This window comes from Platalea leucorodia, assembly GCF_965183815.1.
Source record: "Platalea leucorodia genome assembly, chromosome: 5".
Lineage (NCBI taxonomy): Eukaryota > Metazoa > Chordata > Aves > Pelecaniformes > Threskiornithidae > Platalea > Platalea leucorodia.
This window is the reverse complement of record NC_138827.1, coordinates 60,542,224-60,557,272: the sequence shown is the minus strand read 5'-3', so window position 1 is coordinate 60,557,272 and position 15,049 is coordinate 60,542,224. Positions and strand designations below refer to the sequence as shown.

General features: G+C 46.0%; 1 protein-coding gene across 1 annotated transcript in view; it reads left to right on the top strand.

Moving 5' to 3' along the window:
* Positions 1 to 2,610, top strand: part of TRPM8 (transient receptor potential cation channel subfamily M member 8) — a gene marked incomplete at both ends in the record, with an annotated part of 44,523 nt that extends 41,913 nt beyond the window's left edge. Inside the window, 2 exons of the mRNA XM_082314537.1 lie at positions 604 to 637; positions 2,560 to 2,610. Of these exons, the coding sequence (XP_082170663.1) occupies positions 604 to 637; positions 2,560 to 2,610 (85 nt within the window). The remainder of the gene's footprint in view (positions 1 to 603; positions 638 to 2,559) is intronic.
* Between the last annotated feature and the right edge of the window lie 12,439 nt (positions 2,611 to 15,049).

Sequence of the window (15,049 nt, the reverse complement as noted above, 5' to 3'; positions counted from 1 at the left end):
TAATTTTGTAGCTAGCTTCCCTAAGTCAAATGTAAGGGAAGAACTGATAAGAATGGATAGGAAAGACCAGATTCTTCCATGCCCCTCTGCCCCTGCTGTGGACATTGCTGTCCACAAGTAAGTGTTTATATTAAGACTACACAGAGGCACTCAGCATTGGGTAAGAAGACAAACAAATACAAAAAAATAGCTTTTATACTGGAAGCAGAAGTGTCGTGACAAGGAAAATGGAATAGCGCAGCAGAAACAGTAATTCATATGTTAGTTAATATACTTGTAATAAAAACAGTGCCAAACCACCTGCAGCCCAGCCTTCTTGGAAAGTTGAAAGACTGGTGTTCCCAAGCAGGGGCATCTGCAGACAATCTGTTTTGTAACTGACCTCTGACTACACGCAAAGAGGGCAGTCTTCTGACAACTTCTCTGTAGTTGCCTTAGCTCCAGTCTTTGGCCAAACACGAGGACTAGATCTCTTAGCTCCAGATAGACTTCTGCAAAGCAGTACTGCACAGTTTTGCAAAGGGCAGGGGGGGGAGGGGGGGTTGGCCAAATCTTGTCTAATACCTGGACTCAGACTTCTCTTTGCCCTCTTTCTGTTTTCAGGATGGTGCATCGATTTAGACAACTGGATGCAAAGGTACTTGTGTTTCAGACTGCTCTAGGGGATGTGCTTCTGTCTAGTAAAGCAGGTAGTGGTCCACAAGGAAAATGAGCATCACCGAGAGTCGTGTGCAGTCTTTGTTACTATTGCCAGGACTCCGTTTTAATTGGGCTGTTTTAATGTGCTCCTTTGCACCTTTGATTCCATATGTAGCTTCATATTGTGCTGGAAAATGAAGCAGAAAGATGCTTGCTTAGCATTAAAGAAGTGTTTCTCAGTATTCCTTATTGGATGGAATAGAAGTAAAAATAACTTCTATCTTATAAAACTACAATATCCTGCTGAGTAACAGGCCCACGGAACACTGGTGGGAAGAAGGGGCATTACACACTTAAAGTATGCCCTTCTCAAACACATATTCTGTCAGGTTTAGCCTCTAGTGCTGAAGGTAATTAATCCTACTTTTTTGTTTGTTTAACCGCTGCTTATAAAATGAAGTGGCAGTTGGGATATATTGTGGAAAGCCTGGTGGTGCTTCAGATAGCACAGGCAATGTCTGCTAGGTAAACAAAGAATGCTCCATACGTATTGCAGGGTAGGAAGACCTTTAATTACAATTAAAATGACCAGTTCTTATCTGATTCACAGAAACATCCTGTGATGAAGCAATATAAAACTACCAATGTACTAAAGGGCACATAATTATCAGAATTGTCATACAAGTATACTTTTTATGACTGTGATACTGAAAAGACCTTCATAATGGATATTTTTTTGAGGGCTTGATTGAATTATGTATTTTTCCTCTGAAGTGGAGAGTTGCTTTGGTGTGAAGAACAGACTTTTTAAAAGTCCAAGGGTGAAAAGGCCCACATATACTTCAAAATGCTTCTTTTGATTGCTGTCAAATAATTTAGATTACAAAATAATAGCTTGCTTTCAAGACTGAGATGGAAATGGTGAGCAACCAAGTATATGTCTAGTGATGCTCCTCTTAAAACTGAAAACAATATGATAACTTTAATTCTCTACTGAAAAGTAATACTTAAATTGTACCTCGTATTCTCTGAGGGAATACCTTACAGCAAGCTGTTCTGTCTATTCATGCTTTCAGCTTTAATAACAGAAATGTAGTGAGGCCAGTGCTTAGGAGTAGTGCCCTTGAGGGCAAGGCACCCCAGGGATATCTCACTGTCTCTCACTTCAGATGATGTCCTAAAAACAAGTCTGAGGATGTAACTAAGTCCTAGACATGAGCCTTGATCATGGGGTAAACTTTTCTTTAAACTTGATGCGGATGTCCCAAGGAATAACGACTTCAGTTATGGCACAGGGAGGGTTTGAAGGCAGCTCCACGTGTTAGAATGAATGCTCCATGAAACTCCACTGATCTGCAATCTCTGCTTTGAAGGAGCACAAGGAGATGGAGTATAGACGGGAGCTTGTAGCTGTCATGATGCCTGCTTGTTAACTAGGTAGAATACATATGCATTAGGGCTCACTGCATTAATTGCATTGATGAAAACTGTAATTGGGAGTACCCTTTCAAGCACTGTTGCATTTGATATAATATTTGGAGAGACAATCACTTCTTACTCATATTACTTATTAGCATTGCTTTCCTGTGAAAAGCAATATTAACACTGCTTCATTTGCCACCACAGTGTGACTACTGAATACAAAAAGCAGTCAGTTATTACTTTCAAAGTAGTGGCTGGCATCCACAGGGTAGCCAGGGAGGCAGGAGTTCAGATAAGGGGTTTTATGCCTGTTGTTGCTGATGTTGTATGGTATTTTCTAGGGTATGTATGTTCTAGGGTATTTTAAGGTACTTACTACTGCTTGCTTGTTTTGTTCTCTTCCTTTCCCTTCATCCCAAGCTGCGATCATCTGTTGGAATGAGTTAGATTGACTTTACGTATACAAAGCTTCTTTTATTTTTTTTTTTTATTCTTAAGCTCTCTGATTTGAAAGGCCTGCTGAAAGAGATTTCCAACAAAATCAAATGAATGCAGCTGAAATCCAAGAGCAGCTACCTGAGCGGGGTAAGCCCTCTTTAAATCCATTCTCTGACTTGAATAAGTTTTCAGCATCTGTAATGTTAAATTGGTATGTCTCTGGAAGAAGACTTAGTATTAATTATTGATGGTTGTATTGGTGTTGTATAATGTTGGAAAAGAAATAAGAGCTAAATTCTCTCCTCATTTGTTTTTTCTGAAAAATATAATTTTCCATCTGGTGTTTCTAAAAATTTTTGGCAGGGTTTAAAATATCTTATTTTGCTCCCTTGCCTTTGAAAAACTGTGAATAAGCCAAAGTTATTTTAGTTGTCTTTGTGCTTGAGGTCCTCTGGTAAATTAGGAGCTGCTGTGCTGGACCCTTTACAGTTGGTTCATTTTAACTCTGAAGAACATAAAAACCAAATAGAAAAGATAGAACTGTGGGTAGGAATAAGGTTTATGTTCCCATTGTCAAAGTGGGGTGTTATGGCAGATTACTATAGCCTTCCTGTGTCCTTTACGATGAACTGCAGAGTGAAGTGTTGACCCAAAGTCTCCAGAGCTGCAGTTGAGTGTCGGTCATGAGCCTTGTGTCCTTTTTCATCAAGTTCTGTGGAAGAACTGGGTTGAAGACACAGGTACCACTGGGATGTGAAAGCCAGGCAGAATATTGATGGACTCAGACAACGCCTGTCATCTTTAAAGACAGCAGGTTAAGAAGTGTAGCTTTTGACAAGGATAATCTGGAACAACTTGATCAGCCCGAACATTAGAGCCTGGCTCCTTCTCCCACAGAGGATTTTTCTGCAAGATAACTTATACTTGTGCGAAATGTTCCTGAATCAGTTGTGTCACCATTTTTCAGGGCTAACTTCATATTCACTTGACCTGAAGCTTGGTTTAGCTATGAATGACTTGCAACCACCTAATAAAATCTACAAGGATCATCAGTTCCTGGGTATTTTCTTGGATGCAGTAAACTCCAAGTCACCTAGAGAATAGGCTGTAGAATAATGGAACTCTAGAGGTCATCTAGTCCAACCCTGCTCAAAACAGCACTTGCTGAGATTAAAGGTAGCTGCAGTTTGGCTGAAAAAAAAAATGTTGCAATTCCGTAAGAACAAATGCAAATTTTACAGTTACCTGGGAATTACTGGCTACACAGGCACAAAATGGGGGGAAATCTGATGAAACAGCAGTTCTGTAGAAAAGTGTCTGAAATGGAATATTAAATAGCTAGTGTTTTGTTGTCTGTGAGATGTATGAAGTAATCCTCCTGCTGCTTATAGTGCAATGAATCCTCTGTTGGGTACAGTGTCCAGTGTTAGCACTAAACTTCAAGGAAGAAAATGGAGTGGCTGGAGAGTGTTGGGAACAGTGACAAGAGGATCTGCAAGTCTTAACAACATAATCTGTAGAAAGGAGTGAATGAATTATGGTTAGCTAGCCTGGGACAGCAGACACCTGTTTATGATGGAGCTTGTGGAAATGACCTCTAATTGTATATAATCAGTGCCTTGAAAAAATGGAGTCTCTTTCCAGTTTATGCCTGGTAAACTATCTAGATGGCATCCTGGTTGTGATCAAACTGTTTTGCATGTGAGCTGTCCTGACTCTGAAGCTGAGCCTTGGCAGTCCACAGTACTAACGTCATGGTGTGAACAGAGAGGTTAGTGTCTCACAGGAAGCAGATGTGTGTATTGTACTATCTCATCTGAAAGGGAGTGCTTGTATCTGCGCTGACCATCTTCAGTATGAAATGCTGGATTGGCCATTCCAGGTACTTTGCATGCAGGTATTTCTTTTGCTTTCATTTCCTGACAACTACTATCTCTGCTACTCTGCTAAGACACCATTTTCTAGATGGGTGCCGCAAAGAGCTCCTTGATCCCCAGTGTTGCACAAGACATCCAATTTTCTGAGCTGATGTCACGAGGATGAAAGCAAAACGTTGAGGTGGGCTAGGAGCTCTACTCTAATTTTTTTTCTTTTGCTCACGCAGGTACCGATTCATCAAGAATTATTTCTCTGAGATAGCAGTAACCACCAAGCAAACAGTAACTGATCCACCGGAGCATCAATGTCTCAGCAGGAGTTACTAGGAATTTTTTTTTTTTTTTTTTTTTTTTTGTGAAAAAGAAGTCCTTTTGGCTTGTTGCAAGATGATGGTAAAACATTAAGACGACTGTTTATCTCCTGGCAGGACTCCCATGTTACCCAAGCTTCCCTTTTCCTCATCTCCCCTGATGTTCAATGGAAGCAATTAGTCCTTGTCAGCTGTTGTTAAAAAGCACTCCTAATTCCAAGAGTTCTGCTGCTGCTGCCAAAATCACTTTGCTTTTCAGTTTCACTCTAAGGGACCTGTTCATGGGTTTCCTTTAGCCATTAATTGCTTGTGTTAATGAATCAATCTCCCTTCCCTTTCCTTTGTGTAGTAGCCAGATCTAGCTTGTTACTTGCATGGTCGGTCTGTCTGTCAGACCTGCTGAGGTCTGTAATGCTGGCATGCCAGAATACAATGTATTTCAGCATCATCTCCCGGAGGAAAGACAGCCTTTGGTCCAACCATGCACCCACATCTCAGACTCCACATGAACAGTGTGGACATCTTCCTGCTCTACCTGGAACTGTGAGGCAGTGCAGAAGCTCAACTATTACAACCCTGCATGGCAGAGACTTAATTCATCTAGAAAGTGTTTCCAAAAGCCCTGTGTGCAATCCTTGCTTCTTTCTTTAGTGATAATTTGTATACTTGGAGCACTGCAATTCATTTAATTTTTTCAAACATCTGTTTGCAGGTGTTTGCATTTTGAAATGGAGAAGAGATTGTTGCCAGCTTTAAATATTGTGGTGCTTGCTATGGTGAAGTTGCTCTTTCTGCTTTCTGTCTAAAATAGCAGCTGAATCTTGCAGCATTTTGTGTGGTATAATTGGATGCATTACCAATGGAAGGGAAACCACTGCAAATGGCATTTATTTACCTTGCAAAGCATTGTATCTGTCTTCATCCCCAGTGTCTAGGAACGGTCTCCCAAGATGTTTGATTTTGAAGGTTTAGGTATTTTTCTTTTGCTGGCAATGGCTATCATAGCCCATACACTTTACCATGACTTGCAGCTAGTCTGAGGGCTGTCAGGCAGAATACATGGATGCTTACATGAGTGCCACATGAGGTCTCCAGATGAGTAGTTAGGTAGATGGAGAAAGAATTTCTGCTGAAGCAGAACACTCCCCAGGTGAGTCACCTTGACCAGTGGAAATGCAGCCATCTGTTCCCTGGCTAGAAACCAAAGCCTGCGTGCAGGCCTGCCTCTGTGCACAATAGCATGTTCCAGTCCATGTGTGCTGTGAAAACATGTTGGTCCAAGATGGTGAAGACAAGACAAGACCGTTTTGTGTGTTTTGGTGTTTGCTTTAGTAGAGGGATATGAAGTGCTGTTATACGTGGGGAATGTTTCTACTTTGGGATGCAGCTGATTGAGGTGCAGCTTACTGACTGAGGAGGCCAGCACATGCATGCGTTGTTTACTGGAGCTGCTGCTCTGCTTGTCTTTGTAGCTGAAAATGGAATAGTTTTACAGGGAAAACTGTGATGAGGCGTTATCAGAAAGGTTACTGCTCTTTTCTTGCTGCTTCGCGTTACCTAGCTTTACTGTAGGCCATGCATTACACGATCCTGGGGGATATAGCACTACCAATAGCAGAGTTACTTGTTTACATGTGGAAATATTTGTGTTTTCCTGTTAAAATCTTATAAAGGACTCGGGCTTTCATTGACTTCCGTGGCAGTTAGCTTGCATCATAAATTATTGAGATAAGTTTCCTTTCTAGAAATTATTTTCCCTATGTCATTTGTATGCCTTGATTGTGAAAATTGTGCTTTTAGTTCATTCCTTTCATATATAAAACCTGCAGTATACTTGCCAGCAGCTCTAGTGATCTGTTCTCTTGTAAAATGGTGAATGTAACTTTGAACCAAGCTCTGAAAACTCAAAACCCCAAAGTCTGTCCTTGCCCACTGCTGCAGCCCATCGCTGCCAGCCTGCACCCCACACACACTCCTTTCCCTTGGGTGTGCGGCCTCACAGGCTCCTCTCCCTCCCTGAGCCTGGGGGTGCTGACGGAGCCCCAGCCCAGCTGGGCTTTGGCGGCAGGGTGGCACCGCAGCTCCCCGGGGAGCACCCAGCCCTCTGCTCCCTCCAAACCCCGGCACCAGCTGGCTGCTGGCTGGGCGTCGTGGGTGTCCTGGCAGGGGAGGCCAGTCCTGGGTGCAGGGGGAAGAGTCTGCACCAACCCTTCCCTCCGTCCCCTTGTGCTCTCTCCAGCTGACAGAGTACAGCAGCAGAGCAGACGAGTACCTGCAGCAGTGCCTGCTGTACCTGGACAGCCCACAGGAGTCCATCCGAGAGGCGGCCATCAGGTTCCTTGGTGAGCCACAATCCCCTGGAGGTCCCTCCCTGCCCCACTGCAGCTTGGCCCCAGCCCTGGCTGTGGCACCAGCAGCAGGAATCGGCCCAGTAGCTGTGGAGCCCCGACTGCCCGAAGCAGGGCCAGGGCGCCCACGGGGCTCCCTGCCTCCCTCTCCCACCCCCTGCCCTTGGGTGTCATGCTCGGGGAACGCCCCAGCCTGAGCCCTGCCAAGGGGAAGAGTGCTGCTGGGGCTAGCAGGATTCGTGACGGGCTGTGTGTGCCTAGGGTTCACAGCACGTGAGGGGACAGCAGAAGAATCTCCAGGTCATCTATGAGGGTGAGGGCAGCGGGGTGTCAGCGGGGACTGGCGGGGAGGAGGAAAGACCCTGGGCAGGGATATGTGATCCCTGCATGGATGAGGGGTGGTGTGGGCAGAGCAGAGAGAGATTTCAGGGGCACGTGGGGTATTCGTGGCCAGCACCTTGTGGCTGATCCATTAGCCCCTGCTCCCTCCTGGCCATGGGAAGAGCTGGGTGGGGTGGCCCTGGCAGGAGGGGTTCCTGAGGTCCCCACAGATCTGGGCTCTGACCTCGGCTCTGTCCCAGCCCTTCAATGCATAAAGGACAACACCAGCTGCTCCTTATCAAACCCGGTGGCTCAAAACCTGTTTGTCCTAAGAGCTGCAGAGAGAAAGTCTTCTTTCGGATTCAGACTAACAGTGCTCCAAGAACAGCCCTGGAGGACATGGAGGAGAAGACCTCTCCTGAGCACCAGCTTTCTGTGCTGCTGGAGCTCTGCGCAGAGCTGATCCTGGGCACAGCTGAGGGTACACGGAAGGCTGGGTGGCTCCTGGCCTCTTGCTGCCAGCGGGACAGATCCAGCCCTTGGGTCCTGCCCATCCCCTTCGCCTGCTCCCAGGTTATCCCTCCACATGGCCTTCCATGAATAAACAGTCTGGCTTCTTCACCTTATCCACGTGTCTTTTCTTTGTGTAAATGAAATGGCAGAAAACTTGGGCCCTGAAGCACACAGGCCCTGGTCCTGCCTTTCTTTTGCCCCACGTGCTGTGTGCAGAGACAGAGAGGAACAAGGACAGTTCATGGGGGAAATGCCCTCCAGTAGGGTCAGTCCCTGTTCTGAAGGTCCCGTCACCTTCACAGATGCAAGAGGATCTTTCTCCATCTGGTCTGGGTCTCAATGCTGCAGAGGAGAAAGCTGGCAATGGATTTTAGGAGAATGGCCTTCTCCACACAGGGGCAGGTGGGTTGGGGTGCTGAGCAAGGGGATGCTGGCCATGGAGAAGGAAGTCCTGGAGCTTTATTCCTGCTTTTCCCTGCATATTCCCTAGGTGTTCATTGTTGAAAATAACTGCTGTTTCATCTCCTGCCGGCCCCTTCACCAGCCGGTTGGGTCCACCATCTCAGACGGCAGCTGGAGCTGCAGTCATTCATTGCCCAGGAGCCCAGCTAGTCTGCTGGTTCCTGGCCCATTCCTCAGCTCCTGCCTTGCTGCTGCAGGGATCGGCAGAGGGCAGGGCAGTCTCACCAAAGGGCAATTCTCAGGAGACAGGGCTTCCTCCTGAGAAGTAGCCACCCCAGCTCCCTAGAGCAGCACCACAGAGATGAAACCTCTCCCAATGCAACTTGTACCCATTAACCCTTGTCTCCTCCATGTGGCTCCTTGTGAAGAGAGGGCCTGCATCCTCTTTGCAGCTACCCTTTAAGTCCTGTGATGAGGTGTTCCCCCCGGGCCTCCTCATCTCCAGGGAGAAGAGACCTAACTCCTTCAGTCTTTCCTCATGAGGCAGGTTCTCCTGCAAGTGCCAATGGGCACCCCAGCTAGCTGGTGGCTGTACAAGCCTACCCAGAAGCTTAAGGTCTCCAGGGAGTTAGAAAGGCTTATTAAGCAGTGCTTTACGGTTGTTGGAAGCATGGTGGTAGAGACCAGGCGAGGGCTGCTCTCTGCAGCAGACAGGAATCAGCTACCTGGCCAGGATAGCCTGGGGTAAGTGGAGGTGGCCACCCAGACAGATCTTCCTGTCAGGGAAGCTGCTGTCCAGATGGAGGGCTGCAGAGATTCCACCCCGCTCCTGGGTGCAGGAGGGTGGAAGCTCCACCTGTGCAAGGTGTGCTCTGGTGGAGTCACTCAGGCAGTGGGTGGAGGAGCTGCAGGAGCAAATTAGCAGACTATGCTGCATTGTGGGGGGTGAACAAGAAATAAGAGTATTATTCAAGGCTTTGCAGGAAAAAATACTGGGGCCCTTTGGCACTGACCTCCAAGGACCACCAGACAAAAAGTTTCAACAGTGAACTGACAGCACCTTAGAGAAGGAAGTGCCATGGTCTCTGGTGGCCTGTGGGACCAGGGTGTCACTTCACTCCTATTCCTCATATGTACCAACCAGCAACAGACATGAAGCCTTGGCAGTAGATAAAACCAACAAGCAAGATTCACACGGAGGAACTGCACCAGCAGCACATACTAAAAGCTGCAAAAGGAAGCATCGAGTGCTACTACTGGGTGACTCTGCTGAAAGGCACTGAGGTGCCCATCTGCTGGCCTAATAAACAGTCAAGGGAAGTTTGCTGCTTACCAGGAGCCAAGATCTGGGATGTCACAGAGGGACTACCACAGCTGGTAAAAAAACACATACTACTGTTCCCTACTTCTTTTTCTATGTGGGCCAACAGAACCTGGTCTTCACAGGTGACTTCAGTTACTTGGGCATTTGTTGGGAAAACAATGCAGCTGTGTACAAGCCATCCATCAAGTTCCTGGAATGCATTGAGGACTGTGTCCTGCTACAGATGCTGGACATATTGACTAGGAACAATGCATTGCTACATTTACAGCTCGCAAACCAAGACGACTTACTTGACAACATGTTATCCTTAATGTTATCCTTAGACACAGTAACCACAACATTGTGGAGTTTAAGATCTTTCAGAGTACACTGAAGACCAGTAGTAGGACAAAGACCTTGGATTTTAGAAGAGCCAACTTCAACATGCTCAGAGCCCAGCTGCAAGGGATTCCATGGGAAGCATCCACAGAGGGCAAAGGAGCTTGTGAATGCTGGGAGTGATTGAAGAATAGCCTCCTGAAAGCACAGGAACAGTCCATCCCCTACAAAGGGAAAAGACAAGGGCTGAACAAGAGATGACCCTAGCTTAACAATGAGTTTTGGGTGTGCTTAAAAGAAAAAAAGAAGCATACTGGCTGTGAAAAGGCAGCCAGATAGCCACTGAGGACTACAAGAACCTTGCTAGGGCATGCAGAGATGCAGTCAGGAAGGCTAAGGCTCAGCTAGAAAACTGGCCAAAGCTGTCAAGAGAGGGTTCTTCAGATACTTGAGCAGTAAACAGAAACACATGAAAGACATATAGACCCATTACTAAACATGACAGGGAATCTAGTCACTGATAATGCTGACAAGGCAGACGTTCCCAGTACCTTCTTTGCCTCTGTCTTTACCTGTGTAGCTGGACCCTAGATCACAAGATCAAGCAGCTATGATAATACATGTGTCGACCCACCAGAAGGGGAGGAAGGGCTGGTCTGCGGGCTCTTGCAAGGGCTCAACCCACATACATAAACCTATGGGCCAGGACAGAATCCACCCCAGGGTATTAAGAGAAGTGTCTGACATTGTTGCAAGGACACTATCTATAATATTTGAAAAGTTGTGGAGATCAGGGAATGTCCTTGATGTCTGGAAGAGGGTAAATGTCATACCCAACTACAAGAAGGGCCCGTTAGTCTTACTCCAGTCCCTGGGAAAGTAATGGAACAAGTCCTCCTAGAAATGGTTACCAACCAAATGAAGCAGGTGACTAGGAAAAGCCAGCATGGATTTACCAAGGGCAAACCATAACAGACTACCCTGATCACCTTCTACAAAAAAGCAACACCTGTTGACATGGAGAGAGCAGTGGGTGTTGTTTACCCGGACTTCAGCAAAGTGTTTGACACTGTTTCCCACAGCCTTCTCCTGGAAAAACTGGCAAGAAACAGATTGGATGGGTGGTCTGCAAGATGGGTAGGAAATTGGCTAACAGATTACACTCAGAGGGTGGTAATGGTTTTTAATCAGGCTGGCAGCTTGTCATAAGTGGTGTCCCCAGGGATCAATACTGGGCCCGATGCCGTTCAACATCACGGATGATGGGATTGAAAGCACCCTCACCAAGTCTGCTGATGCCACCAAACTGGGTGGGGAGGTAAACATGTCAGAAGGAAGAGACATCTTACAGAGAGACCCAGGCAGGCTGGCAGAGTGGGCTAGCAAGAACAGTATGAAGTTGAACAAAGACAAGTACAAAGTCTGGCACCTGGGACAGAATAACCAAGGAGCCCAGTACAGGCTGGGATCTGTGTGGCTGGGGAGCAGCCTTGCTGAAAGGGACCTGGGGGTCCTGGTGGACAACCAGCTGAACATGAGACAGCAGTCTTCCACTCCTTCTGGCTCATTGCACTTCAGAGAGGGACAGGGGAAGGGAGAAGGCTTTTCACAGCTGCCACTGTGAGAAGGAGGCTTGGGTTCTCTGCAGCTGCACAGACCAACTCTAAACATGGTCCAACCCAAGCACCTGCCAGCAGGGTCTGTTACCCATCTTTCAGCTGAGGTCTGAGTGGAGCATCTCTGCCCAGCTGAGAGCCCCAAGGCAATGGTTGAGTCCCCATCCCTGGAGGTATTTAAAAGACGGGTAGATGTAATGCTCAGGGATATGGTTTAGGGGTGGCCTCGGCAGTGCTAGGTTAACGGTTGGACTTGATGATCTTAAAGGTCTTTTCCCACCTAAACGATTCTGTGATTCTAAGGGGGGCACACAACCCCTGTCACAACAAAAGAAATCCTGCTGGGTTAAATGACTCCTTTCTTGTCAGTGGATTATTGAACATTAAATACACTGTCATGGTGGCTGGCTAGCTCCTGGGACATGGTCAGTTCCATACAGCAGTGAGAGCTGTGAATTAAAAGGCCTTTACCGACACACGCACATCTATTTAGGCTTTTTTAACCCGTGGCAATATGTATTTGCCTGGCTTTTGCTGCTGTGCCCCAAGAGGTGATGGATCTATCCTGCTTTTTACTTCCCTTACACAATAATCTAAGCTAGGGATGCATAAATTTAGTGTCATGATATTCTAGTGCCTGATCTCTCTAGGCCTGTGCCGCCTCTTCTGTGCGGATGGAGATGGTTCCAGACAGATGGAAAGTTAGTCACAGCCTCTTCCTTGGTGGAAGCTGCTCTGGCCCAGAGCCAGCACAGAGCTGAGACGCATGGGCCATGCACCTTGGAGAGTCCTTCTCTGTATGGCACCCACTGATCTTGATGTGTCCCTGGCCTCAGGAAAGGGTTGGAAGGTTTGGCTCCCAAAGCTTCCTCCCTTTCTGTGCATCTTGGAGAGAATGAGGTAGGCATTTTTGGCAGCTGTTACTGCTGGGAATTAGCGGACCTTAAAATCAGGGTGTGTTCTTGAGCAAGCTTAGACATCCTGAAAGGAGCTGGATGCTGTTTGCTCTTCTCTGTTGGCATGCGAGGGTTTGTGTGGTTTCAGGATGACACTAGAGTGTTGTGGGTATGTGAGGGGGTACTACATGTACACAAGTTGGCCTTTAGACAGCTAGTCCTGTCACACTGGGTCCCAGCAAAACCTCCTGGCTGTCCTTCATCCACGTGTGGATGCTGGTCAAGACTGGAAATGGAGGCAGCTGATTTTAAGCTTGCGTGGGTACCTATACGACAAGCACAATGATGTTGCTTCAGACGTCCTTCAGGATATACCTGTCCTGCCAAGTCTCCCCTGATCTGACGGATGCTTTCCACATCTTGTGGTACAAGTTGCTTTCCTGTGGAAATGTCCTACATCTGTCCCCAGGGGTGGGGGCCCTGGCATGGGATGGAGAACTGCAGGGACGGGAGGATGCAGGATGGCCCACTGCTGATATTTGAGGCTCCTGGAGGAGCAGGCGATGCCTGAGGCTGTGCCTCTTGGTCAGGAGGGACGTGTGTGCTGCTGGAGCCTGCCATAGGAATCTCAGCACAAAAGCAGTGCCTGGGTGTTATAAATAAGCCAGTCTGTATTTTCTTACAGATGAGGCAGCTTACATGTTTTTGCCCCTGGCTGTCTTCTGCTTTTCCATTATTAATTTGATTTAAAACATTGATATGATTCCGTCTTAAGGCAACTTTCTGTCAAGTTTTTTTCCTGCATCCCCAGTATGAGTGGGTAGTAGCTCTTGCTTTATGCCATTCCTATTATTTTTTTTTGTGTAGGACGTTAATGTATTTCCAATAACAACATTGTAAAACTGTCATCTAAGAAACACGTAAATCTAATAATCTCCCTGTTAATTTATGATACGAGTTTTCTGCTATCAGGAAATCTTTCTTGTGAAAAGGAATATTAACAAGATCATATAAAATGCTTTTTTTTTTTTTTTTTTTAAGAGGTATGTGCTTAAAAGATGTGGATTTGCTCTTCATGGCAAATAGCTGAAAAACAATGATGTGTTTTATCTGCAATGTGGGCTTGGTCTGGGAGACACCAAAATGACATACAGTTAAAAATATTGGCTCAAGCAAGGATATATGAGTAAGTGAAGGCTGAAAGCATTCTGATTGCCTAGGCTGGTGGCTGGTATGCAGGTATTGTGAACAAGGATTTATGTAATTTAGAAATTAATTACGGGCTGTAATTAAACTTTGATTGCAATAAATTTGCTTTTTGTGAAGTCTCAGATTCATAAATACAGGATTGTTTCAGCAGGAGCAAAAAAATGCAGAATGAGGTTGTAGCCACGTGGCTGTATTGCCTGCAGCAGAACTGCTCGAGGTGAAGTATTTCTTGGTTTCTACAAGAAACCCTTTTGCCCACTTTTGGCTGGAGTGCACCCAGTTGCTAAAAGAAAGGGCTAGTTTGTAATGAATAACTTATTCACAGACTTCATCTTTCTTTCCTTTTCTGCTCCTAAGAGGTTTTGTTTGGATATTAGAGACGTTTTTTATTTTGTGACTAGTATCAGCATAGAATTCAAGCTACGAAGTATTCAGGATGTTTGTGCGGTGTTTTGTACTTGGCTCATATACATGTGCTGATGGGGTCCTAGTGCTTATGCTGGAGCGTAACTGTAAAAATTTCTGTAAATATTTGCTGATGGGCTTAGATTGGGAACACTTGATAGCTGACTCCCACAAATGTTTTTTTCAGGGAAACTTGAACACACAAAGTGTTCCTACCTTGCTGGAGCTGTACTTGTATAGAATTAGTTGCTTTGGATGACTTCTGCTCTAAGGCCTGTGAAGGCCCTGCCTCTTGCAGTTTGGGAATCTGCTTAAAAGCAAGAAAAAAACCCAAAAGCTTGCTGCAAGCCCTTAAAATGGTCAGCAAGACATAAAGTTGAACTATAAAATCCACAAATCCAAAGACAACAACCTTTACCCATTCTATAATTTTCTTCAGTCTTTTGGCTTTCTGGGGTTTGATGCTCAAATATTTGAATGCTAAGAATCACTGGTGTCGGTGATGACTTTGATGCTGTGCCAGGCACTTAACACTCAAGAGGCAGAGGAACTCTAATGCTACAAAACTGTTGAATCAGGGAGTACTTAATGCTGAAGAAAATGCTTCAGGAGCACCACTCGTGTCACTGTTGGAGCTGGTTTATCCATGTTAATGTATACCTTTCTTGCTTTCTGCCAGTGCCATGTGATTGCATTTTGCTAGCGTGTATGCCCTTAGGATATTTGTTTGTGTGCTCAGTACATCAGGAAAGTAATTGTATTTGTTTCTGTGAGCTGGCCATTGCAATCAAGTCTGTCTGGTAAATGCAGCCACTCAGGGAACAGAGGCAGTATCACACAGTTGGTGATGGATTGCACTGAATGCGAGTGTGGCAGGTTGACCCCAGCTGGCAGCTAAACCCCCACCCAGTCACTTGCTCACCTTCGCCACCAGTGGGATGAGGGAGAGAATGGGAAGGGCAAAAGCAAGAAAAAAACCCTTCTGGATTGAGATAAAGACAGTTTAATAA